The sequence below is a fragment of the Apiospora kogelbergensis genome, assembly GCF_038363985.1.
Source record: "Apiospora kogelbergensis strain CBS 113332 chromosome Unknown utg000013l_segment0_segment0, whole genome shotgun sequence".
NCBI lineage: Eukaryota > Fungi > Ascomycota > Sordariomycetes > Amphisphaeriales > Apiosporaceae > Apiospora > Apiospora kogelbergensis.
The window spans coordinates 31,205-58,008 of record NW_027117430.1 but is presented as its reverse complement, the minus strand read 5'-3'; the positions used below and the strand labels follow the sequence as shown (position 1 = coordinate 58,008).

The 26,804-nt window shown below is 52.5% G+C and overlaps 6 protein-coding genes across 6 annotated transcripts; 2 read left to right on the top strand and 4 right to left on the bottom strand.

The window, feature by feature from the left end:
• Nucleotides 1–2,588: 2,588 nt before the first annotated feature.
• Nucleotides 2,589–4,246, bottom strand: PG998_014725 (uncharacterized protein; the record flags this gene model as incomplete). The annotated part of the gene is made up of 4 exons (XM_066881541.1): nucleotides 2,589–2,933; nucleotides 2,996–3,269; nucleotides 3,491–4,089; nucleotides 4,142–4,246. 4 exons carry the CDS (start codon nucleotides 4,244–4,246, stop codon nucleotides 2,589–2,591), a joined length of 1,323 nt encoding a protein of 440 aa, XP_066723386.1.
• Nucleotides 4,247–5,617: 1,371 nt separating this feature from the next.
• PG998_014724 (restless-like transposase) lies at nucleotides 5,618–6,331 on the bottom strand (the record flags this gene model as incomplete). The annotated part of the gene is made up of 1 exon (XM_066881540.1): nucleotides 5,618–6,331. The coding sequence occupies one exon, from the start codon at nucleotides 6,329–6,331 to the stop codon at nucleotides 5,618–5,620; it is 714 nt and encodes a 237-aa protein (XP_066723385.1).
• A 767-nt stretch (nucleotides 6,332–7,098) lies between these two features.
• On the top strand, nucleotides 7,099–8,019 carry PG998_014723 (uncharacterized protein; the record flags this gene model as incomplete). Its single annotated transcript, XM_066881539.1, has 2 exons — nucleotides 7,099–7,317; nucleotides 7,597–8,019. 2 exons carry the CDS (start codon nucleotides 7,099–7,101, stop codon nucleotides 8,017–8,019), a joined length of 642 nt encoding a protein of 213 aa, XP_066723384.1.
• Nucleotides 8,020–11,493: 3,474 nt separating this feature from the next.
• Nucleotides 11,494–13,582, bottom strand: PG998_014722 (uncharacterized protein; the record flags this gene model as incomplete). The annotated part of the gene is made up of 4 exons (XM_066881538.1): nucleotides 11,494–12,286; nucleotides 12,505–13,073; nucleotides 13,213–13,471; nucleotides 13,560–13,582. 4 exons carry the CDS (start codon nucleotides 13,580–13,582, stop codon nucleotides 11,494–11,496), a joined length of 1,644 nt encoding a protein of 547 aa, XP_066723383.1.
• Nucleotides 13,583–14,841: 1,259 nt separating this feature from the next.
• On the bottom strand, nucleotides 14,842–15,774 carry PG998_014721 (uncharacterized protein; the record flags this gene model as incomplete). The annotated part of the gene is made up of 1 exon (XM_066881537.1): nucleotides 14,842–15,774. The coding sequence occupies one exon, from the start codon at nucleotides 15,772–15,774 to the stop codon at nucleotides 14,842–14,844; it is 933 nt and encodes a 310-aa protein (XP_066723382.1).
• A 4,454-nt stretch (nucleotides 15,775–20,228) lies between these two features.
• On the top strand, nucleotides 20,229–21,018 carry PG998_014720 (uncharacterized protein; the record flags this gene model as incomplete). Its single annotated transcript, XM_066881536.1, has 2 exons — nucleotides 20,229–20,684; nucleotides 20,737–21,018. The coding sequence occupies 2 exons, from the start codon at nucleotides 20,229–20,231 to the stop codon at nucleotides 21,016–21,018; spliced, it is 738 nt and encodes a 245-aa protein (XP_066723381.1).
• Between the last annotated feature and the right edge of the window lie 5,786 nt (nucleotides 21,019–26,804).

Sequence of the window (26,804 nt, the reverse complement as noted above, 5' to 3'; positions counted from 1 at the left end):
GAGGCATAGATGCAGGAATAGATCTTGGACCGGAAGCAGGCGAAAGGGCAGCTTTGGCTACCTACGCCTAAATGCGGTCAAGGGGAGGCGAGAAAGAGTCCCAACGGCCGCCCGCGCTGAAACGGTCGAACCTGATCACCCGGATAACCAGGAGGGCACCGTTTGCGCCGTATGGGGGCTGGGCTTCCCTGGACCCCCGGCCCCCGACAAGCAGCACCAGAATCGGTCCAAAGCCAGCGCATGGATAGTAGCTCGTGACGGACAGGGCCACCGACCCGTGGGTCTTGGCGGCGCGCTGCGGGTATATAAGGGTGACCTGCCTCCCACCATTGTCAGTAGTTTTCTCTTCCTTCTTCGCGCCTCCACCCGGAGCGCCGGCCACCCTTGCAGCTTGAACAGACTCCTCTTGGCGCCTTGCGGCTTGAACAGACTCCTGCTTGCAGCTTGTCTGACTCCCGCCTGTGTTGTCCAGAAGCTTGAACTGACTCCTGTCGGGCTGGTTGATGGTCTTTTTGCTCGGTCTCCCTCATGCGGTCGAGTTATCTCCTGCAGAGGGGCATCGGGCCTGGCTCTGGCGTCCGCAGTTCGAGTCATCTCCTGCCGCCTTGGCCACCCGGGTTTTCCTCCTACATTCGAGCATCTCATGTACCGAGGTTTTTCCCTGCACCTGCTAGTGGCAGTGCGGCCAGCGAAGCCGGCCTCTGCGCCTGTACGTGGTGCTGGCTACGAACCTGTTCGCGCGGATCCGGCAGTCCCGACCCCGTGAGCAGAGCCAATGCAGAGACGCGAATAGAATAGATGAATATAATGTATTGGTGCATACTTACGTACATACATGGCACTTTACCCTTTCCCTCGCCGTGCTTCTTGAATGGCAAATCGTCGCCGCCGCCCGTAGTTTTCCATGACCCTGCGCCCTGATTCCGCGCTCGTGCGGTCACTCGCTCTCGTATTGTAGCACGGACTGCATAGATCCATGTGGTTTGGCAACACGTACTCGTCAAGGCGTACTGCGGTGGACATGCCGCCGCCGGAACCGCTCGTGCTCGTTCGCCAGTGCAATGTCTGCCCGTGTTCATCTGGGGTGGAAACAACTGCGCTTGGCTCTGAGGAGGCCGAAAGTCGAATGGACGTTCGCCGGAACGGACGCACCCCAGAACTGGTCCACGACGATGCGAGACCTTGCTGCTTCGCCTCTCCGGGGGTATGAACATCCTCACGCGCTCTTTCCGGTCCTTGGTCACAATGTCGCCCACGCAATTCTGCAGACATCTAGACTGGCTCAGGAACGGGTCGGTCAGTGGCGCGCCGAAACCATCCAGCGTCTAAATCAGCGACCCAGAACCAGCACCGAAAGGGCTGTTCACGCGCGGGGGCGGAAGCGGTGCTGGAGCCGTTCGGGTGTGGGAAGCAGTGCTAATCCAGAACCGGATCCCAGCCCCGGTCCATCTCGTTCTGCTGATCTGGCGCTCGACTGAGGACCATAGGATGGAATGCCTCTGAGTCAGAATCCACGCCAGAACACGGCGGTACGTCCCACGCGTAGAGTCCGGACTGACGGCAGCTGCAGATGAGCCGCTTGCTCACGAATAGGCCAAAGATCCGAAATCACACGCTGTCGGCCGCTTTCGGTGCAGGCTCACTTCGACCCTCCGCCACGTCTGCTCCGAGTCGGATGCTGCTAATCGGCTCTTGCATGGCTATGCTTCACAAGTCGTACTTTGTCCAGAACGTCGCCTCTGCTCATACGTGTAGGTTATGGATCAGTACTTCCCAGCTGGAAAGCCCAACTCCGCGCCTGACAGCCCAGCCACCAAACCGTGCTGGGCTCGCATCCATGCTTGCTGCTTCATTACAGCACCGCACGAATCGGGCCACACAAATACCAGTTTTGGGGCCAAGGCTCTCAGTGAGTTGCATATTCCATTATCCTTCGCCCACCTTGCTCTCCTTCCAAGGCATTTTAACAATACACTCCTCCACCCCACCTAGATGCATTGACTTCAATTGAAAAGCTATAGTAGGTGGGTTTTCTCCTCCTTGGAGGGTGCATTAGCTTCGTTAAGGGAGATCCTTCACATTCAGAGAAGTCTTCTTGTTCATAGCTGTAATGGAATGAATCCCTGTCAATAGGACTCAGGGTCCAAACCACTGATGGACAGCACGGTCCTCATCGAACCTACAAGAAACTACGAGCAAGATACAGAAGAGCAAAGGCATGTGTACAGATCAGTAGCCATTCGCACGATAGTTGAAGAGGATCCATCTTTCCCTAGAGGAATCTTCTTGTTCATAGGAATAATAGACGTTAGACTCTAGCACTCAGTCTAGACCCTTATAATAGTAGAGATAGTAGTTAAATGGTGGCACACAGCCTAGACCCTTACAATGAGCAATGAAGTAAGACAACGATAGGTGGTGACATATCCTCGAATAGAATCATGTACGCAAATGACAGCTACCCTCTCGGTTTTGGCCCTGGAGTTATTGGTCTCTAGAGGTATCGTAACTTGACTTACTCGCACCTACTCCTAGGCCATACAAAAGAAGAAGATAGTTCCAAGGCCAGCTTCTCTCAACCTCGTTTATCAGATACTGCTCGGCGTGAGCTTGATCATGAGAGGACCTTTGTCGGACACAGTGAAGATTCGCTGCCGGGACTCCCAACTATCTTGCCCGGGAAGTGCCGAGATGTCGAAGTTCCAGAGGAGTCGCGCCACTACAAGGCGCATTTCTGCGTAAGCCAGGTTCTTTCCGACACAGTCCCGGGGGCCGGCCGAGAAAGGCTTGAATGCCGCTTTATTGTCTGACTCGAAGCGGGCGTCGTAGAGCGGGTGCGTCTCCGGCAGCCAGCGTTCCGGAATGAAGGTTTCGGGGTCCGCAAAGTTTGTCGGGTTATGATAGGTGGCCCATTGATAGACTGTAATGTATGTCTACGAATTTTCAAGTTAGTAAAGCTTCTGCACCCTCCAGGGATGACTCATTGTGGACTTACGCCTTGGGGGATGAATTTTCCAGCAATCTCGCACCCAGGGGAAATCCGTGGCGGAGTCTCCGAAGCTGGTGGGAATATTCGCAAGGTTTCCTCGAGGCAAGCATGCAGATACGGTAACGCCCCTGTCGATCTCATGTTTATCTCCCCCTCCGACGCGAACGACGAGCGTATTTCGGCTACGAGCCGCTGGTAGGCCTCGGGCGTGCGCGTGATGTGGAAGGTAAAGCCTGAAAGTGCCGTGGCGGTTGTCTCGCTGCCGGCGACGATGAAAGCCCTCGCATTGACTATTGTCTCTTCATGCGTCATCCCTCCCCCTTATCGTTCCGTAATATATATGTTATGAAGTCCTTGCGAGTATCAGTTCCCAGCGCAAGCCGTCTTTCCGTCTTCTCCCTCGAAAACGCGAAAGTCTCATTCCGCTTCCGTATATCTTCCTTGCTGATCATCAACATGATCAAAGGGCGTAACACGGCAAAGCTGTTGACGAACAAGTACCTTGCCTGCGCCCTAATGCCGCCGAAGATCATTGCGACAAGTGGGTGGTAGTCACTCCCCTTCAAACACCCGAATGGCTCGCCGAAAGCCAGCTCGCCGATGATGTCGAAAGTCAGGTAATTATACCACCGGGTAACATCAACAGGCTTGCCTTCAGCAGCGTAGTTTTGCATGCGCTGCATTAGTATATCAACATAGCCCTTGACATACTCTTCTTGATCTTGCAAGGCGGCGGCAGAGAAGGCGTGAGACATCGCGCGGCGCTGTCGCCGGTGGTCCTCTCGGTCGGCTGGGAAGATGCCAAGCTTTCCGACACCGTAGAATTCGGTCGACTTTCCAAACTCGGGTAGATTCGGTCGACGCATAAAAATCTCCTTCCAGCCTATAGATCCATCCATAGCCAAGCGATTCGGTGCAATCCTGACTATGGGCCCATATTTGGCATGGATCTTTGTCGTGCTCTTCACCCAGGTGCCCAAAATCTTGTCTTGGAAAAGATACGGTAGGTTTGAGATAGCATAAAGCTTAGGGCCTGGAAACTTGGAGAGAGGATCGAAGTACAGCCTGTAGATAATGACAATGGCGTTGTAGGCGAGAACCTATGCGAACAGTTAGTGCTGTAACCTGTCTTTGGACGGCCGGTACACTTACCCCTATCAAGCCTATCCCGACTGCTTGTAGAGTGGACACAGCGAAGTCCCTTCCTCGGAGCACGGTGCTCATCACATCAATCAGCTTGTGACACGTTTTTGGCATTTTGAAACCACTAAACGATGGTTTGCTGTGCTTCAAATATCCAAAGGTAGAGAAAATGATGTCGAGCGTGGAATTCAGATATGTTTTCAAGGTTGCGCCTCGCTCTTTATATTTGTGCAGTGACTACTTTGTTATCCTTTGCCTAGATGGGGCATTGTATATGACATAAAATATTCACGGAACCATGGTTACCGAGTACAGTCGGACTAATGTATCCACATGTTTTCATGACAGTAAATCCTCGTATCTACGAGATATGATGGTAAGTACACTAACTGTACTATGTAGTCGTACCGACTTGAGGAATCTATGAAAATTTTATTAACGTTGATCGAGGAGGGTTCATATTGCCACGACCCGTGCATGTCGGATAAAATTTAATTGGCGGGCTGTTAAGAATACTGCTGTTGGGGAGGTGCTTGTAATAGCTGATCTTCTTTGCTATAGCAACGTTTTATGAACTCAGTTCCACGGATATTTACAGCCCGGCTTAGAGCCACCCCTCACTTGGCCATTGGTTGGGTGACTTTTCGAGTGGGGCATCTCATAAGTGGCTGCCTGCGGAGACAAAGGAACGGAAGTAATGTCGGGTCCGGCCAGAAACCCGAGCCACCGACTGCTGTCACGGCGTGATCTTAAGCTGGCAAAAATACCAACCTATTAGGTTTCTTCTATGCCCCAGTATACCCTTTATTGGCCGATTGATAGTTCAGAAAGTGCATAAGTAACCCCAAGTCGGTACGCGGTCTTGGTGGAGGGACGGGTACCGAGATTCACGCCCCCGAGCTCGATGCCTGGTGTTCTGCCAGGCCCCATCTTCATACCTTTCCTTCTTTTCCGAAGGCGCGTGCGTATCATATAGACCGTATCTCGGGGCCCTTTACAGCTAGTCGATTGTGCTTAGACCAACGATCTTTCCAGATGAAATAGCCTTGAATAGTGAAGTAATCGCGCAGTCTCATCGACTGAAGCAACAACATGGCGACACAAGCCAGCTGGGAGGGTATTGTCATGGCTGTGCCGATATAGTTGACGCCAAGGGCCTTCTAGGTACCCGGCTGTTCCAACGTACAGTCCTCTGCAGCGACGCATCCATCGCACTCGGCAGCGGCGACAACACAAAGCGTAGCATCCGCATGACGGCCGACAACATGAACCGAAATCTGACACGGCATGACAGTGAGCACAACAGGTGTGGAGACAAGCAGGGTTCCGATCAACTCAATCAATTACACGAACGGGGATTATGGAGTGGAAGTGTAGATCCACGGATTTGAAGACGTGGAGTGTCTGTACACCGTGGACATAATAACGCTATCCCGAGAATGTGATGCTGAGTGGAGTTGCCCAGGACTATTTATATTCTGGACATCACAACCACTCGCTGGTCTGATCACTGGCATTACCAGTATCCTCGCCCGAGCTGTCCTTGACCTCGCGAGTCTCCATCTTTCCGGTTGCCGGTACGAACAATGGGTCAAGCTCCTCAATCAGCCCTGCCGCCAGCCAACTTCGCAACACTTGGCTCATCGAAATCGTACGCGCATCTAACCTGTTTCTGCAGGGCGTCACCATACGTCCTGCCCCAGAAAAGAGGCGTTCACACTCCGCCGACATCGACTGTACCGTGAGAAAATCCAATGCCATTCGAGAGAGCCGCGGGTATCGGATTCTCTTCTCGTGCCAGTATGCGATTGGATCGGTGCACACACGGTCAGTTTTGTCCTTGGTCTGTTGCCACTCGTCGTACTCCTCGTCAAAATCGAAGGAATCATACGGATCATCGTTCTCACTAGAGTCTTGCGACGTTGGTCGCTCCCTACCACCCTCACTGAATTGCTGGAAGCTGTTGAGATAAAGCCGTTGCCTCTTCCGTGGTGGCTCTTCGCGAGCACCCTTAGCCGGTACCACCCGCGTCAACCCATCTTCACGGTCACGATACTCATGATCCCATACCTCTTGGACCTTCCTCTTGGCGTTGTTGACCCAGTCGGGCCGGGATTTCCACTGCTTCTCAAACCACCTCCAGCGGAAAGCTGGATGCAGAGTTAGCGCCGCGTAATATATCGGAGTCTCATCCAGCATATTGTAATAACTATCCAGCTTCATCCACGCGTTATTGATGCCAAACTTGAAGTGTTCTGAGCCCGGGAAATTCTCGGCTGCGATTTTCCCATCCTCCAGCTTGGCGCAACAAGAACTCGAGCCCGCATGGCGCAGTGGTCAAGCGTCTGGCAGTGCATCAGTCAAACACCGGCTTTCGAACAGCTTGGTGGGCAACGAATGCAAGTAGGTTCGAATCCTGCTGCGGTCCGACCCGGCTCATGGCAGTCGATAACAGCCATAACGTGGCCTGTGGATGCCATAAAAATCCACAAAACACGCAACGACTTGACGAGGATTGTCGTCACATAACGAAGAGACTAAGCCGTACTAAGGCTACAAATGTACTCATAAAATCTATGTACCTGATAACGACTTAGGATCATTATCGTCGGAGCGGTGGCATATACACTAAGGTTTTTATACTCTCCTCTGTGTTGAGGAGTAAGCCCTCATCAGGGCTACGTTCGACTTCATGTCTGTCATAGCTAGATAGCTGCATACGGACAATAAACTTGATTAAAAAAAAACAAGAACTCGAATCCCTGGATCACATCCCATACGTTGCCATATGAGCTACTGAAGCCGCGCTTCCTTTTTCTTGTGATGCCGTCACCTTCGAGGACTTTGACTGCGTCCTCGTAAAACCCAAGAAAGCTATGAACGTGCTGGAGCGTCTTCCAGACTTGGCCGCTCAAAAGGTTCCCATCCTTGCAGATTCGAGGTAGCGTAGCCGATTTCCTGAGTTGATGGGTGCGCTTCGAGATATTCTCCTCTATGGATTACGCCTTATATTTGATAACGAGGATACCCAGACAATCGCGGAGCTCCGAGGCACGCCGGATCATATCGTCAATCCTGGGAAAGACGAACTCCTTGGTCCATGTCGTGCCGACGGCCAAGGCTCCATCTGGCAGTTCTCATATGCCCCTGATAGAAAAACTGGGACCTGGGTGCTGGATGTAGTGGTATGACCCACTTTATTATGAAATAACCCCCTGTACTAGAGTGTCATAAGGTGTCCCAGGCCCGAATCTGATCTGGGCCTAATAAGGTTGTCATCCTTGTACGGAGATCTGAACAGCCGAGCTACTGGCATAACATCACAATCCGTTGAGAGTGTCCGTTTTTGGTACCAGCTCCTTGAATTTCCTCTGTGCTCAGTATCGGGGCTCGCATCGGAGCTGATGTAGAGGCCGCCTTCCCGTCTATTAAGTGTCGAACCTAGAACTACATGTTATAAATAGTACATGCACTACGCTGTACGCTTGTCGAGCACGAAACCTACAGATCACATCCGAAACACGCCGGTAGCGATCTCAAACTGCCCCACTCAGATTCTTCAGCATTTCCAAGATACACTTACTTTTTCCACGCAATACCTACATTTCTCGTCGATGGCTGAGTCAACAGTCAAACATCAAGTCATGATTGCTGCCGGTGGAATCACCGGTCTTACGCTTGCCCTTGCGTTTGAACGTCTCAACGTTGATTATGTGCTGCTCGAAACATATGGGTCCGTGACCCCGAACGTCGGCGCAAGCATCGGACTATTCGCACACGGCCTCCGGATCCTTGACCAGCTCGGCGGCATTGACCATTTCAAACCATATATGGTCCCAGGTAGCGTTACACAGTTGCGCGACGGCAAGGCAGGAACAAGGGTATGAAGCGGTAAACCAGGCGTGGGAACTGTCTAAGCTGAGTAAAGCTTCTGCTTCCGTAGAAACTGAACGCGTCGACCGTCTCGTCAATATGGTTGATCAGGCTCAAGACGCTATCTGTGTCTCTTCCTGTGGTACTTGGAAGTCTCTGTTGATGTACAAGTACCTTATGGCCCTTTTGCCATTATTGATGTGGACCAAAACGACTAGCGTATATATATCTGGTGGTGTGTGCTTGAAATCCTTTCCACATCCACCCGTCATCCGCGATTGGCCTTACGCCGATGAACTGTCCGCGCAGCGAAAAAGAAACTACGCAGGCCATTGCGATGGCCGTCACGCTTCCTGTCGTATTTTTGACAACGTTCTTGTTGGCAAAGGGATTCCGCGAGGGAAACACAGCCTCGTCATTTTTTTTTTTTTTTTGAATCAAGTTTATTGTCCGTATGCAGCTATCTAGCTATGACAGACATTATGACAAACCTAGCCCTGATGAGGGCTTACTCCTTTCAAGCCAGGAGAGTCCAAACTAGAAATTCCATCGCTCAACTTGCTGTCCATGCACAGCCTGCTCGATGAACTTAGCAAAAGGGAAGCTTTGTTTCCCGTAGAAACGAGAGCAGAGCCCTCTTTCCACGCATGGTAGTGAAAAGAACGCTAGTCGTGAGAGGGAGCCCCATGAGCTGCCTCTGTAAATGCTGTCGCTGCCTGCTGAAGTGCCGACAGTAGAGGAGGAGATGCGTTGTCGTCTGCCTCGTTCTGCCGCAATACCTACAGACGTCTGAGTCGCTTTTCCCTATGAGACGTAGGTACGTTGCTATGTGTCCTATGCCTGTGCGTAGCTGGATATACGCGGACGTGACACTCCGAGGAAATCCAGAGTAGTCGAAGGGCTTCATTGCAAACTTTGGCGTCTTTCTAGTCAACAATCGGTACTGCTTCCCCAGGCCGTGGGCACGCCGGCCATGGTCTTCATTCTGTTCTTCGAGGTCCCACAGTGCGCCGGGCACCAATGGAGCTGGACAGGATGTTGGAGAGATTCTGCAATGCTGTTCACTTGCCTGGCCAGATAGCTAGTTCCTTGCGTCTGCCGGAGCGCGACCTGGCTGTCGGTAAAGATATAGCAGGGAGTGTTCCATGATCGGGCAATTCGCAGGGCTTTGTGTATGCATGTGAGCTCTGCGTCCGCAATCCGGAGGCCTGGGCCCAGATTCCAGGAGTAGCATTTGGCTGCTCTCGTGTGCGGAGTGAGGGAACAGAGGCCCGCTGCAGCCCTCGTCGTGTCCTCTCGGGTGTCGAAGGAGCCGTCCGTGTAGATGATGGCTGTGTGCTGCGGGATCGTTCGGAGGAGTTCACGATGTCTCTTCGCTGCCTCCTCTTTCCCCACGCTCAGAATAACCGGGCGCAGGAGCGGGCTATACCATGGCGGGAACCAAGATTGGTCCGTCCTCTCTATGTTCTGTGACTTCGAGAGACTCATCAGCAAGAAAATGAGGGACTGAAGTTGTGTGAGGAAGGGCGTTGAGGGTTGAGAAAGGCCGTGGTTGTAGTTCCCCAGAGCGGGTTGGTTTCGTGGTCCGTTGGTAAAGGCTTGTTTGACGGGGTGGTTGTGGGGTAGCTTGATGAAGCGAAGTGCATACTGGTATGCGAGCTTCATGTGCCTGCATTCCGGCGGGAGGAGGGCAGCTTCGACCTCCAGTGCTTTGGTCGGTGACCTGGGGAAAGCTCCCACGATCGTGGCCAGTGCTTGGTTCTGGAGCTTCTGGTACTGCCCCCACAGGGACTGGCAGCCTCTTCGTCCGAACCAGAGCAGGGATCCATAGTCAGCCACCGAGCTTACACAGGCCACGTATAACTGGCGCAGGGCATTCAGCCCGAGCCCTCTTCGCTGGCGGGCGATGCGCTGGATGCCTTGGAGAGCTCCGTTGGCTAGGGTCAGTCGCTTTTCCACGTGGGTCCGAAACGTCAGCCCAGAATCGAACCAGATGCCGAGCCAGCGAACCACGGGCTTGGGTATCACCTCGGCGTCCTGGATCGTTATGGTGTCCAGCAGGGGTTTTCTGCCACGGTGGAAGTGAATCAGCTCTGTTTTTTCCACTTCGAAGGTCGCGCCCGCCTTGTCGGCCTTGTCGAACAGTTCTCTCAGGGCGTCATGAAGCATCCGGCAGTTCTTCTTTGCCGACGTCGAGCTTGCTGCGAGGGCAAAGTCGTCCATGTACGACAGCTGCAGCGTGCCATTCTGTGCGCTGACAAAGCGGACATACAGCAAGAAGAGGATCGGGGAAACAGGGGAACCCTGTGGCAGCCCCGAAACTGCGTAGGATTTGGAAAGCTGGCCGTTGAACAGCAGTCTGATTTTGCGCCCGCAGAGAAAGTGAGTGGCCCAGCGGCTCAGCTCGTCGGGCAGATGGAGCTTCCGGAGGGCCTGGACCAGCTTTTCCGGTTGGACCAAGTCGAATGCGCCCAGTATGTCGAGGAAGATCACGGTGGTGATCTTCTTTTCCTGGAGGCGCCGCTCGATGTAGTGTTGTAAGAGTAGGGCAGCGTCCATGGCCGAACGCTGTTTCCTGCCGCCGATCTGCGAGCTCTCTAGAAGGTCCGGCTCGACGTTTGCCAAGTACGCTAGCCGATTGACAAAAAGCTTTTCGAGGAGTTTGCTTAGACAAGGGAGGAGCGAGATGGGCCGGTAGGCCTTTGCTCTGGAATAGTCGGGCTTGTTACGCTTCGGCAAGACGACCCCGATCGCGGTCTTCCACGCTGCAGGGTGGTAGCCGCTGTGGAACAAGGCTTTGTAGGCTTTATAGAACACGTGCGGGATGGCCGCGTACGCCTCGCGGATGATCCGCCAGTTGATGCGATCCTCCCCTGGGGCTGTGTCCTTCTGCGGAATAGCCTTTTCGATCTCGATCGCTGCTAGGGTAGGCCATTGCCAATCGCCTTTGCTGTTAGATCGAGCCCGGCTTCTGGGGCCGGCAGGTGATGGATGCGGCAGTGGAGGTAGTGTTCGTGGCGATGGAGGGTGATCCGACTGCTGTATTCCCTTGAACAGGGTGGAGACTAGGGCCTCGCATTTTCCCGAGAACGAGTTGACGATCTCTTCTTTCCCGCTCACCTCGTAGCGTAGGGCGAGTATGAATGGGTCTGTTCTTGGTTTGGTGTAACTATACGCAGTGAATATCTCCTTGCCATTGGCCTCCGCCAGAAACGTAAACCAGTGGTCTGTTTTGGCCCGGTCGATAGCCTGGAAGTAGCTGTTCCTAGCCTCCTTGCAAGCTGTTTCCATATCCCGGCTCGGATCCCTTTTGTATCGTCGGAAGGCTCGATGATAACGCATCCGCTGGACGGTTAGGTCTGGGCACCACCAGGCTTTGGACCTGTCGCATGGTCGCTTCACTGGGATCGACCCATTTGTGGCTTCTTCGATGGACTGTTGAAGCGATAAAGCGACGCTCTCGAAGTCGCCTCGATCGGCTGCAGCATCTATGGTGGACTCGAGAGAGACAGCAACCTCCCTGAGTTGTCTTCGAAACCTTTCCCAGTCGGCCTTTTGGTGCAGAACTGGGGCGGAAGCGGTCTTGCTGTCTGGTATGCTGGGAGGAACGCTCGGAGGCTGACGGCCTCGTGGTCAGATCCCGTACCTGGGAGGTACGACCAGTCCTGCCAGTGGAGGCACCGGAAGCCGATGGAGAAGGCCAGGTCTATCACCGACGTTCTCTTCGAGTTCGGCCTGTGGAATGTCCCACCATGCGACTCTATGGCAGCATGATCGATAAGTAGTGTGGCCTGGACCGACTGGAGATGACATGTAAGACGCTCGGCGAGTGGGGAGCTTTTAGCCAACGGGTTCCACCATGGGTGGTGGAGGTTGAGATCGCCTACGATTAGTGCAGGCGTGATGGGCAAGTGGAGATCGAGAAACCTCTGTACTGTAAAGGATCCCTTCTCATCGGCCTGGTTGTAGATGTTCACGATGTAGAAGTTCTCTATGGGCGTGATGACCTCCAGGACCTGCATGTAGGGATCGGAAACGAGGTCGAACCGGGGGTTCACTTCAAAGGGAAAGGACTTTCGGATGTAAGTCATGACTCTGGGGCGATTCTGTATGCTAGAAAGGTCCGTGGACTCTTGTGGTACGAGCGGTCGGAACGACGGATGGGAGATACAGCTGTACAAGCCGCTTCCCTGAGGACCCTTGTCTTGGAAAAGATAGGGTTCTTGAAGGCAGAGGATGTGTGATTGGTGCTCGAGGGCAATCTGGAATAGGGATTGCAAGCTATGAAGCCCCCGATTCAGGTTGTGCTGTACCAGCGAGATCGCCTCTAGCATAGCGCTTTGTACACTTCGCACTTCTCTTTGTCAAAGGCCGTGTGTCCAGTCTGGCTGCAATTGGCGCATTTTGCAGGCGCGTGTGTGCAAGGGACCTTGCTATTGCAGTCCTTGCAGCTGTGCTCCTTGGTCGGATGTTTCCCAGCGCAGTAGCCGCACACGTACCGTCCCCTACAAAGCACAGGGTCGTGGCCCAGCTTTAGGCATCTGCGGCACTGTGTCTTTGGTGTGAATGACTTGAAGCGGACGACCTGGAGGTGCTGGCCTTGGATCCAGATTCCGTTCTTCAGGCATTCGGTTCCGTCTCCCTCCTGGACGGCGAAGACCATGGACGAGTGAGCTTTGCCTTCCGGTTTGGACAACCATCGGACATTCCCCTGAATTTCGATGTCGTTGAACCGCTTCACCTCCTCGGCGAAGGAGGTCGGACTTAGCGATGTCGGGACGAAGTGGGCCACCAGCTTAGGCCAGGTATCTGGCTTTTCGGCTGCCGTGATCGGCCAGCCCTGGAAGACCTCTTGCCATCTCTGTTGCTCTTGCAGCAGTTGCGAGGCCGTGAGAGAGAGCGAGGTCAGGACGACGTTCCCTTTCGGGGAGGCGTGTACGCCCTTGATTGCATTGCACTGGAGTCTGGCGTTGATCCGGTCCCGAATCAGCACGGGGTCGAAGCGAGGAAGTGCTTGGTCTTTGTCTTTGAGAAGAACAAGAGTGTGCTCCTTTCGGTCGTTTTCTTTCTGTTGTCCAGGTACAGAGGCGTGTTGGGGTTTGGTTGTAGCTTGTCCCTTATTGAGGACTTCGCTGTAGGTATTCCCCTTTTGGGTTGGGCCTGTTGATTTGGCAGTCAAGGTCAGCAGCTCCTTTTAGCTCGTGTACCTCCTTTCGGAGGCTGGCAAGTTCTTGTAGCGCGTTGCAGCAGTCGATTATTCTGTTGGGGCTTTGTGGGTCTTGGATCGGCGTCTTGTCTGTGGCCAGCGCTTCCAAGTGCTGGGTCGCCGCGGTGTAATCAAAGCCAGAGTAGGACTCCCTGGCCTCTTGTACGAGCTGGAGGGCTTCTTGAAGCAGATGGCATGCTTTGGCCTTCTGTTGGGCGGGTCTGTCTTCGATCGTGTTCTTTCTGGGCGGTTCGGTGGGGCTAGGTGTGGGCACGTTGCTGCAGTCCGCACGGACGACGATGGTTGGGCCTTCGTCTATTAAATGGTCTGGTGTTCGTGACCGCGTACTCCTTCTTGGAGTTGTCGGCCATGGTGACGACCGAGCAGCTCTGTTACGAACTGGCGGCATCACCGTCGCTGGTGAGGCTGGAAAGCGCCCGTGATAGTGGTAGAAATTACTGAATTAGGAAGGTACCCTCGATGCAAAAGAAGAAAAGGAGGTGGATTGGGTTTTTGAGCTCTGATCTCGTTCCTACGGGAAACAAAGCTTCCCTTTTGCTAACTACAACGAACAGGCTGTGCATGGGCAGCAAGTTGAGCGATGGAATTTCCGGATTTTACTCTCCTGGGTTTAAAGGAGTAAGCCCTCTTCAGGGCTAGGTTTGTCATAGTGTCTGTCATAGCTAGGTAGCTGCATACGGACAATAAACTTGATTCAAAAAAAATCAAAAAAAACGTGGATTGACAATAGGTCAGTTGTTCGTCAGTCTAGCCAGATCGTTCCAGCATGCCTCCGGCTGTGTTTTTTTGACATTTTGAAATGTATGTGTATGTGTATGTGCGGCCGAGTACAACTCTATAAGGCTTCATTTCCTTTCACTATTCACCTAACGCCATGTACGTAAGACATCTGTCACTGCTAGCCGGTGCACCCCAAACGCAGTTCATGCACTGTCTCTGCTCGAACGGCAGCAGAAAACTTCGCTTGGCTTCTTTGCGTGATTACTAATAAGCTCTCTCCCAAACGCGCCAGGTTCGAAAAGCCTATTGAGCCTCTCCTCCGCCACATTCACGGTAGGTAGATTCAATGCATGAAAGCAACATCGTCAAAGTTTCGATGTCGCCTCTCTAGACCACGATACACGCGATACACAGTTCACCCAGCCGTAGACATCCATCAACTCGAGCTTTACCTTATGCAGCAATGGACATCCTACAACATACATCAAACATACACACAAGCCTCTTCCCAAAAACGTGGTTTAATGTCGTTTATTTTAGCCCACTTCTCGATGACTGAGTCACACAGTGTTGCATATGTGTGTTGTTGAATTGAGGCTTTACACTTCTCGCAATCCCACACAGGATACCGTTACTGAAGCTTGCACCACAATCATGACCTCGAAAAGGCTCCACATGAGATTCCAAAGTAACGAGCAATTGCCTCATGCCTATAGCAGGCGCCAGCATTATACGATTCTCTTCCTTGGGGATGGGCCACAGGCACGATTCGTGCAATCCTCGTATGATGGTGCCTAGCATATTAGCCTCGCACCGATTAACCTGGCCGACCTTGGGGCTGATACAGCTCAGGACGCCCGGTCTTTTCTCTATGAGCGCTTGCACAGCATCATGAAGATGATCCAGAAAGGTTTTGATCCAGTGAAGTCGTATTGACGCCACTACTTCTGAAGAACAAGTTAGGAGCCTTTCTTCGAACAACTAAGGGGCTCTCCTTACCTTTCAGATCAGCTGGCGGCATTACTTCTTGGAATCTGAGACGACATGCCTCGCCTTCCTTAGTCTCCTCCTTTACGAGATCGCCATTTGTGTTAGAACGACTGTAGTATGCTATGTCGGTAGCGAATTTGCACACGAGGTCGTAATCGCCCAATTCCCAAGCTATCCAGAGGCCCTTTTCGATCTTTTCATCTGATTTTGACCACTTGCAGTATCCATCAATGAGAAATATTCTCCACTGGCTGGCCCACGGCCTCAGCCAACGGACTAGGTCGTATTTGTCGCTCAAGACGGTGATTTGGTAGAGGAGGTCAAGGTCAATTTCCTCGGCGCTCGATGGAACCTTCTCAAAATTACCATGAATGATGTGGCAAAACACGGCGAACGCCTCATGGTCATCGTCGGGTAGCTCGACTGCCCATTGTCTGCCGTTCTCCCGCGTTTGGGACTCAGCGAACCCACCACTAAACATCCGTTTGAACACAGGGGATGCTCGGCACAATGTTCTTGAACACACTTGGAAAGTCCGCGCGACGCGGGTGTAAACCGACGTCCCGCCGGCTGCATCGCCCTTGTGCTCACATATGATTTCGCCCACCTCTAGGATCAGGTCGCCGTCGCAATCAAAGGTTATTAGCTCTGGAGGCTCACATTGATCGCAGCACTCCCAGTCGACTTTTTCTGCGTGCTCCGCCTTATGAACCTCGGTATTTGTTGCTGTGGCAGCGGCGCCATCCAGTGCTGTTTTCTCTTGACATAGACTGCCTGTGACTATGTCTTCAGTGCCTATGGTTATGCCTTTAACAGATTCCGGAACTGTCATTGTGAAGTCAGTAGTGGTCTTCGTCATAACCACAAGGTGCTGAATATCAGGTAGGTCGATTCTGGCGCATTGGAACCACTGAATCTTATATATGTCTCTGATGCTAGGTTCCAGCTTCCTCTTGAAACATCTATAGGTTTCTACTCCACAAGTTGGTACAGCCCCTGTCCTCTCCCCACCTACCACCCACCACACAGGCCACCTACGGTACGACAAGGTCTTGTAATGCAGTGCCGCCATGCGGTTGAAAAACGGAGACGTTCTACATATTATGGGGAGGAACCGTTAAATATTTTTGGTAGAATTTTGAAAATCAAGGTTTGCTACCTGTATTCAAAATTGACCATCGCATGGAAGTTATTGTCGCTCGGCCCAAGTGCAAAAAAGCGCTGAAGCTTGGAGGTGGAAGAAGCGGGCTAAAGGAGTGGCTGCTTTCGTCAGCCACAGGAGAAGGCGGCTGTGCTACGTGGGGCCGGACTATTACAGGCAGAGCTTGAAACAACAACAAATGCCATGGCTAGCTTTTATCCGACATAATGGAGCAGTCACGAAAATGACAATTCTCATTAAACGCGCCGACAACACAGTGTAGCATCCGCTTGACCATCGCCAACATGACCGCAGTCCGATACGGCACTTCCTGGCACTCCGCTCAGGACACGGAGACTTCGACTGATACCACCGGAAGTTCCGGTACCCGCAGAACGAGCGGTGCATCTGCCGAATGCTGCGGACGCCAGAACACATAGTACACTGCCGAAAAACGAGACGGTACCAGGCCCGATGGCCGATGTTCGACCCCGAACCGAGAACTTTACAAGAATACTTGCAATGGATGAATCGATATGGCAAGCCTATAAGGGAGCGTTGGGTCCCATGACTTGCTGCCTCTCGTCGGTGGCCGGTCTAAGGAATGGTGTATTGATGATACGACGGTTCGCTCCAGTTGTTACGAGCCCTGTTGAGGCGTGCAGGGATCTAACCGAATGATACCCTCGTCTCGATTCCTTCGTGGTAAAATGGCTTGTTACTCTGTGTGCAATTGAGTCAAATTCGGTAATACTCGTTTTTAATGCTTGTTGCGGCAATGTGGACTTTGGTGGAAGCAGACCACGACTAGGATAGAACTTGAAACGGTATGATGATATATAACTTTCAACGGAATCATTCTAAGTTGGCAAACCAACTAAGGACTGGCATGCGACTGACTAAGCCGCGCCAAAGATGTACGGGAGACTAGGAGTTGCGATGATCAGAACCATGACAAAAGAGGCCTCGTAACCGTAGTCTCCCAATGTATAATCGACGTATTCGCAATAGAACCAGAATTTTCCAGTGGCAAATCATACTCTCTTTTTGCTGCATCAGATCGAAGAGTCTCACTGGCTGTTTCTGGTCCTGAGTTCTGTTTGCCTTTACTGTGATGCATAACCGGAACCGCTGCTCAAGTGGTATTGAGAGACAGGCATGAACGCCCGACGGATAGCTTGTGATGCTTCCCATACCTGTTCTCGTGCGCAGGACAGAGCCTGATGTTTCCCCGCTCCGCTTGTACCATTCCGATAGACGTCGGTCGCCTCGGAGCCTGAATCACCCAGCAGCGTATTCTCCTTTCGCTGCATCCGTCGAGAGCTCGAAGTTCCTCGCGCGCTGTTTCTGGTCCTGGCTTCATAGTTGCTGCAGACCTGTTGGCCTAGCAATGGCGCACTAGCGCACTAGCTCAGCAAGCGGGCCAGGTCTAGAACCCACCGTTATTAGCCCGCATTATTTCAGAACCAACTCCCGAATCCTCCTGAACTGCGCAAGAACCTCTCTTCCTCAAGACACGCTCGAGTCGAACAACAGGAACAAAGGAAGGTAATGAGAACCCGCTGCAGCCCTGTATTTGTGTCATTGTACTGTAAAATTCAGGTTCAGCGTCCGGATTTCAGTCCGCACTTTCTTCTCGATTGACCGCGCGCACCTCTAGCTTTAATCTTCCCGAACCGCGCCAAACGCCCCGGTGAACCGGCAACCCAATTGGCCCGAATCGCATCGCTTGAGCCTTATGTAAGCAATGCATGACACCTATGCTGGTCGCATCAGCCTTGTCTCCCTAATGAAGTTTTGACCTACATCTGAGCGAGATCCTTTTTTACGAACTAGTCGATGATGTAGTTACGAGGAGCGCAGCTGGTTCCATCCAAGATCTAGACCCCTTGTCCACTGTTGGTCTCAGCGGCAGTACATACGCCTTTTCGTGGCGCCATAACCGACATTCGCCGCTCCTGCTTTGTCGTATATGGCCTCTAATACGGAATGCTGCCCAAATGCTGCTGTTTTTCTTGCGCAGTTATTCTTGCGCAGTTCAGGAGGATTGGGCAGTTGGTTTTCAAATGACGCGGATTCGCGAACCAGCTCTACGCTAATAACGGTGGGTTCTAGACTTGGCCCGCTGGTTGCGCTAGTGCACCATTGCTACCTTCCGACTCTGCGCCCCTACAGCAGCAAGGACTAACAGTAGTCAGGACCGGAAACAGCCCGTGAGACTCTTCGAGCTGATGCAGCAGAAAGACAGTACTATATGTTACTGGATGATTCTCGCTCCATTCGAATCGGCACACCACGTCGAAAAGGGTGCAATTGGAGACTACTGTCGTGCGGACCAGAATGGTTGTTTCGGCCCCCACAATCACTTAAAAATTGGAGGGACCCGAAAGTGAGCATCGACCCATCTACGCTAACAACGGTGGGTTTTAGGATGGAAGCAACAGGTGAATACAGAAAGTTAGAGGTGGATGAGAGCAAGGCGACGAAAGATAATGGAATCTGCAACTCACTGACGGAGCCTCGACCCCATAAGTGGTATTTGTTTGGCCAAATTCGTGCGGTACTGTAATGGGGCTTTCCAGTTGGGAAGTACTGGTCCATAACTTACACCCCTGGGGAGAGGCGAAGTTCTGGACGAAGCACGACTTGTGAGGCATAGCCATGCAAGAGCCTATTAGCAGCATCTGACTGGGAGCAGACATGGCGGAGGGTCGAAGTGAGCCTGCACCGAAGGCGGCCGACAGCATGTGATTTCGGATCTTTGGCCTATTCGTGAGCAAGCGGCTCATCTGCAGCTGCCGTCAGTCCGGACTCTACGTGCGGGACGTACCACCGTGTCCTAGCGTAGATTCTGGCTCAGAGGCATTCTACGTCCTACAGTCCTCCATTCGGAGCCAGGTCAGCAGAACGAGGTCGACCGGGGCTAGGATCAAGTTCTGGATTGGCTGCTCCCCACCCCCGAACTGCTCTAGCAGCGCATCCGCCCCCGCGCGTGAACAGCCCTCCTTTCGGTGCTGGTTCTGGCTCGCCAATTTAGACGCTGGATGGTTTCGGTGCGCTACTGACTGTCCCGTTCCTGAGCCAGTCTAGATGCCTGCAGAATTGCATGGGCGACTTCGCATGCATTCAAACCTTTCCTGGAGATATTGCCGGACGAAGGATATCAGATGAGTACACAGCCTGGTGCATACGTGTTTGATCGACTACTCGAATCCAAAAAAGCATCTATTGTATTGGAATACACCAGCAGCACCTCTCCCCAAGCAGACCTTATTCGAACCTCCTTGACCACCGAAGATTTATGCTTCATGACTGCACACCTTGACTTCCTATCACTCGTCGAGAAAAGGCGACAGACGGATCGCGATGCAGCCGTCCAGACATCCCAATTAGAAATGTTAAAAGAAGAAGGATGGGTAGTATTCGATAGTCCTAATTCGGATTTCTTCAGATGCATTTCTTCGCGCGACACTCGCAGACCGTATGCGCGTTTAAAAGGGCCATTGAATGGTTCACGTCTAGGCAGCGAAAGACCGCCAGTGGCTCTACAATACCACACATCCTTCAGCAATGAAACGGTCCAGTGTAGAACTGAATGAGAAACTTTCAGCTAGTTAAGGAACCCACTATTCTGGCCCACTCAGAAAGTACCTGACCTACGCAGGCCGGAACTCTTAACTAAACAGGTTCAACCGGTAATAGCGGGCTCCATAACGACGACCCTGACGGTGGTGTCTTCGACCTTATACGAACGGGCTCTTTGACTGCTGCCAATTTCCGCCAAGTTGTAGCTTTCCGGGTTTTTTGTTTGGTTGCCTATATACTTGCTCTGTGACAATATAGGATCATGTCTCGCCTATATCCGGCTAATGTGTTGGGACATTACCCCGCATTTTACGACCGGTTCAGCCGGAATCTGTCATGTGTGAAAGAAAATGAGACCCGCTTAAAGCATCATTACTATCTACAGCAGTTTCTGTCTTTCCAGCCACTTGCGTTATTCAACAATTTGTGTTATGTTTCCCTGAAGTCGTCTAAGCTTCGACCGCAAGTTGATATAGCGGCAGCGCACTCTCTTGCATCCTTTGTGTTTCTCACTAGTTACACATTCATCCCACTCCCGCCCTCCCATATTGCTGGGCATTATGGAGCAGGCATCGAGTCGGATCTCTACGCTAGAAAGTTCGTCACTCGAAGGTCCCCAACCAGTCTGGCAACCTTGCTATTACCCTACCAACGAAGTGTCATCGCTCAAAGAGACATTTGGGAGCCGCCATGGCGTTCATTTCATAGGATTTACAGCAAACTTTCGCTTCTGCAAGCTGGCTGTAACGACTGAAGCTGCGGATGTATTTCGCGAAGGATCTGTCCAAATTCAATGGGAGGACCAAGACGCCGCGGTAGCGAAGCCGCTAGTAACTTTCGCCTCCATCCAGGGAGAATTAGGAGTGAAGACAAAAGCACTACACAGCTTCCGGACCAATGCTATTTGGGGCATTGAGAAGTACGGCAGACAATTAGCACCGATCTACCGAAGCGACCCGGGGTTTTCGCAAGTTCAGCTTCAACTCGAGAGTAGTATTTTGGTCAGCGACATCAAGGTAAGTCTGGCCCCCGAGGCCTACAGTTGATCAAACAGCTCACCAGTGATAGCGGTCATCTTCAGGAATACAGGAATTGTTTGCGCAACTCCTGATCCAGGCTTGCTTGTATTTAGAAGAGGCAACAGATTTCGTCCGTGTAATTACGGCTGAGCGCATTGTTGGACAATGCCAAGTGTTATTTATTGACAAGCCAGACACCCTGGATAAAGAAGGGCAAAAGGCCAGGCTCTACCAAGTGGCCTTGCTTCGCCGTCTCTTCCAGATGGCTGGAGGCCAGGAAGATGAGCTGTTGTCTCAAACTTATCCACCCCCCGGCCGGGAATCCCTATAAAAGCCTTCAGTTGCTGGGTATAGTAGTTGGAGTTCCCGAGGGTTCCTTTCGCAAAGCCAGTGGCTTGAGCAATATGCTTCCACTGCTGTCCCGCTGCGAAGCTTTCAGGAACGGGCTCCCAACAGAAGAGGATTTAGAACTAAGGGCTCAACAGCTACGTGAACGGGTGCTCGGATTGCCGCCAATTGTGAGGTTTTCCCAAGTCGGGTTGAATTCTGACTTGTCGCCTGCAGAGTCTACTCGCAGCGAGAACAGATGAATTCTGTTTTATCTTCAATCCGTTAATCGCATCTGCAAGCTAGCGGCTTACGTATACCTTCCGATACGAGAGGATCAGCTTAGGGGAGGCACCTAATGTTTCTTTTCTAGCCCATCTTTACGAACTTTCCCGCTTTTGTTATGTAGTTATGCAAAGCCACGATGAGTCGCTTCATCTCGCAATCTTTTATCGGCCGTTTCCAGTTCCCAAGGCTGTCGTATTTGGCCACTGACTTACTAACAGCTCCTTCATCTATGGCTGAGACAGTGCGTCTTTTCAATAACGCTGGCAAGATGATCACGCTGTTAAGGAGTCGTATGAAGAGGGCTATAGCAGGTATGGCCCAAAGCATTAGATGTTGGAGCATGACAGGCGCATACACACCAAATATTCCACTGAGTCTATGTAGTCATCAAACTGGAGGCAGTTCCAAGGTTTTCTGGGAATCAATCCAGAGTCTGTTTGGATTTCCACAACACAGAACAGCCATCTTGGGATTGAAGATATTACAATTACCCGCCTCGTAAGATACTCTTTTAGCTAACAGGACAACAGGCCTCTGCGTGATGTATCGTGGCCTTGACCGTAAGCTCATGTAAAACTGCATGCAAAACCGCAGTGGATAGAGATCTCGGCAAGCTGGCACTGAGACATCCTACAGAGCACGGGAAAGAAACCTCGCGGCCTTGGCAGTAAAATTGCGGTTAGAATATAGAAAATGAAGGTCTAATACCTGTATTGAAGGTAGATTGTTGTGACTGTGACCATTGTATGGAAGCTATGGTTGTTCGGCTCGGGTGCCAAAAGAGCATGAATATTGCACAGTGGTAGAAGCGGGTTAAGGGGGTGGCTGCTCTCGTCAGCCACAGGAGAAGATGGCTGTGCTGCGTGCACACTTCCGTCCATTACGCACTTCATCGACGGTATCAATGGGGGGAACTACCCCGGAGAGGAAACATTTTATTCGTCTGTGAACTACGACTGCATGTAGGAAGTGCGCTTAGAGCTTGAGAGACAACATATTATGTACCCGCTCATTGTCTTGAAAGACCATATACTCACCTAAGCAAGGCTGGAAACAACCACACCAACGTACACCAAGGGTTCAAGGTGGATTTGGTTGATTCTGACTAATAAAAATCGAAGCTGGGTGGGTGTACGTGTATTAGGTGTAAATCAGGAGTACACCAGGTGGATTTGGTGTGCGTCAATGAAGCTATTCAGGGCTATCGTCAACCTCGTCGTTACCCCTATTACGTGATCCGGGCCGCGGTTCCCCTTCCGCTAACCGTTGCGTAACACGTGCGACTTGGTCACTGTATGCCAGCTGTTCTAAGGCATCCTGTTCCACGCGTTCAGCTACCGTCATACACATGCTGACAATGACTATATCCAGGCTGCTACGTGATGAATTGAGAAGCCTCCCAGCGGCTGAAAATAAGCGTTCGCACTCAGCAGACATAGCAGGGATAGTTAGTGTATCCAGCGCCATCTGCGATAGTCTGGGATACTTGAATCGTCGTACAAACCAGTAAACGATGGGATCCGTGACGTACTGGTCATTGGGGTCAGGCAACTCAGCCATCCAGGCATCCCACTCGTCACCAATTCCGCCGGCAACGGGTTATCGATCCGTTGCGTGCTCTGTATGAACGCATTCCAATCGTTGGCGGCGTAACGGCCTTCCCGACGGGCGGCCTGTGGTAATATAGCTGTATGGGCTGGCTGCTTGGGAGGTCCAGTCGTTCCAGGTCTCGATCGAATCGCTCGATCGCACTGGTGAGAGCCTCATCAAAAGCTTCGCCGAGAAGATCCCCATTTTCAATGAAGCTAGAATCTGCAATAACACCACGACATACGTGCTCGATCTCGGTACGTTAGTTGATCATTGATGCTGAGGAAGAAGACAATGATGGGAATAGCGACCTTTCTTGGGGATGGGACAAAGAATTCTGACCGTCGATGTTACAGATACCCAAGTAAATGCTTTGATGGCAGCAGTAGAGGCCAAGGGTGGCCGCGACACTTCTGGCTCTATGTCCTCCTTTAGCCAGCTCTTCTAATGGTCTGATAGGTGGCCCACGCAGCAATGGTACTTTTGCTCAAGGCGGCACTCAGAATTAGCCAGATCCCGTTGAGCAGTACATAAGCAAAGCACCCCCTCCGGGACCACCTCTTCACGAGCGCATTTTTCCACCGTGGACCTAAACGTAATAATATTGATTTATATTATAACTCCCGATTCCGGGTACTATATAATATCTTGATTCCGTTCGTTTTCCTTTGATAATCTCTGAAGGCCTCATTGGAGACATAAAGCGCGCACAGGCTAAGCTTCAAGCGAGGTAGAGGACTGTATGGTTCCAGACATGTATCGAAGAAGACAAAGACAGCCGTCGCGACTCAAGAACGCCACACCGTTGGTTTTGCTGTGCTCGGCTTGCGGATATGAAATGTTGATGACATTGATGACATGATGAGCTCGAGTTGAGCGACCCTCGCTAGGGTAGCTGCTGATCCGGTTCCAGAACCCATGTTGGCAAGATGGATTTCGTGCCTAGCCTCTCTTCGACGTGTTTGCCCGAGAATAATTTCTTGCGTAGCAGGAGGATTGGGCAATTGGCCCTAATCGCGAACCGGCTCCACGCTAATGGTAGGGACCTGGCTCCCTACAGTAGGATCGCTAGTGCGCCATAGCTACTCTTTTAATGTATTACATCCCTCCAGTAGGGACCAAACAGAAATTGAGAGGTTTTGAGCTGATGTACCATACAGTACTGTCTTTCTGCCGCACCAGCTCGAATACTCTCACGGGTTGTTTCCGGTCCTGAGTGCTGTTGGCCCTACTGTTGGACTACAGCGTCGGAAGAGGAGCAATGGCGCACTAGCACGACTAGCGGGCCAAATCCATAGCCTCATTGGACTGCGCAAGAATTTATCCTCGTCAAGACGCGCTGAAGGCTAGCTGGGCCATAAGTCATTCTCGCTAAAATGCGTTCTAGTATCAGAACAGCAGCTACCCAGGCGAAGCCATCTTCACCCAACCGGCATCTGCAATCACGCCCCATGGGCGCCGGGAGCGGTGCAGCTGGTGCAGCCCTTCGGTTCCCACCTGGAAATCCAATATCTCCCGTGTGCTGTTTCTATCGCCGTGATCCAATTCCACATTGATCCGCAATAGAAGCAAGGCGAAAGCCGCGCGCTAGAACATGGTTTACTCTCAAGCACCGCAGCTGGCAAGACAGAAGGACTCGAAAATACGTATATAGGACAGCATTTTCGTTCGCGTACCTTTGATTGGCGCGACTGTACAGTATCACGCCGTCTTTGTGATACTCTTCAGTGATCCCCTCGCTCAAATCTACTCCGATGGCATCTGCCGAAGCTCAAAGGAGATGCTCATTTCCCTCCGAGAGCCTACACAAGGTACAACAAATTAACACGAATGTTGCTTTGGGAGACTACAAGAAGAAACTAGACGCATTTCTTGAAGATACACAGGTACGGCTGCCACATTAGTAGCACTGCATGTCCTCTAACGAGACGTTCGCAGAAGATGGACGAGGACGAGAGAGGGTGGACGAACTCTAGTCATAAGCCGTTCCAAGGTAACGCAGTCGCTCTACTGGACCACTTGCCAAAAGTGCGAAAGGAGCTGACTGTCGATGTGCCTAGAGGAGCCGGGACCTGCTGAGTGTGGCTCGGCTAGGGGAGTATTGCGAAGTAGATCCCGGGCAGACCAACCACGTAAAGATTTATGCAGCAAGTATCTCCAGTAGCTCTCTCCTCTCTATTCCAAAACCAAAGGCGTGCAGCGTGTCATCCGCGTCATCGGGTTGAAAAAGCCATGACAGAAGCAGGTCGCCCCCAGGAGACGGCTGATAAAACACCAACCGATGATCGCCCTGGCGCAACAGGCTATGCGGCAAAGGGGACGGCGGTAGAAAGCACGCGGCCTCTAAGGCACTGGCGCCAACTTGTGTTTCATATTTCACATCGCACGTGATAAAGGTACCAAAATGTATTGAGTTTATTTCTTTGTTCGCAGCTCGACATACGCCCCGAAGCTTCCTTCTGCGCCATCTACGCCGGCTGCGACGATTGTAGAGCAGGCCACGCTTCCGAGAACAACCCTCGAGCCGATCCGCACCTTGCTTCCTCTTCGTCCTGACCGCAGACACCTGCCGGTGTTTGGGCGCTGGCCGGACGACGGCTTGGTCAAAGTCAATCACCATAACACGCCCGCGCTCCACGTTCCACAGCAGGTTGGCATCGCGCAGGTCGCCGTGGTCCACCCCCGCCGCCCACACAGCCCCCGACGAGCGACGCCTCTGTGCCTCCAGCTCCGCCGCCTCCATGCCCGCGTCCGCCGCTCTCTCGCCGCCCCATGGCATGAACATCATGTGCACCACCCTCCTCCCGCCCGGTAGCACATAGCCCCGATCCAGGTGCACCAGGCCCAGATGCACAGGCACCACCCAGCCCTCGAGCGTCGCCAGCCGCGCGTAGACCTGGCACTCGTGCTGCAGCCGCTCGAGGCTACCCGACAGTGTGCCCTTGTCAACAAAGGTGTAGCCGTATGGTTGAAGTTCCAGTTTGAGCAGCACGCCTGTCGCACCCCTCTTACCCCATCCACCTAATCCTAAGCAACCTCTGTATGGATTGTCGCGTAGCTGCTCACTGACCCGGCGCGTGAACTCGTCGGCCGTGGCAAGGTGCCGCAAAGCCATCTCCGCCCGCGACACGATGCGTCTGCACATTCGGACAACCGTCGTCGAGGTCCCAGCCCCTCTTGAGGCCTAACAGGCACGCCTGCGAGCAGTATAGCTGGGTAGGCGCCGAGTGGCGGGTCTCATCTTCCTCGGAGCTGCTATACGATGGGCCGCCCTTCCGTTTCTCCACCGGCCTTGTCCACGGCGGCGGCAAGCCATCTTCCCGCCCGTCCTCGCCCTCGTCATCCCGGTGAGACGACGCCGGTGGCCTACAGGACGGCCCCGACTGGAGGCCGCACTACTCCCGCCGGAATGCAGGCATACGAAGCTCGCATACCAGTATGCACTTCGCTTCACCAAGCTACCCCACAACCACCCCGTCAAGCAAGCCTTTACCAACGGACCACGAAACCAACCCGCTCTGGGGAACAACTGCAACTAAGGGTCTTTCTCAAGCCCTAATGTCCTACCCCACACAGTTCCAATCCCTCATTGTCTTACTGAGGAGTCTTTCAAAATCACAGAATATAGAGATGACAGACCAATCTTGGTTCTCACCATGATATAGCCCACCCCTGCGCCCGGTTATACTCAGCGTAGGGAAAGAGGAGGCAGCGAAGAGACACCGTGAACTCCATCGAACCACCCCGCAGCTCACAGCCATCATCTACATGGACAAAGACAGAATATTTGATGAAGAACGACGAGGATATCAGCATCTTCACACGCCTTCCTCAGAAGTTTGAATCGTGGTCTTTCTACGCTCGGCTCCAGAGCTTCGACCCCGCCACTCTGTCGTATTCGCGCCTCGAGAA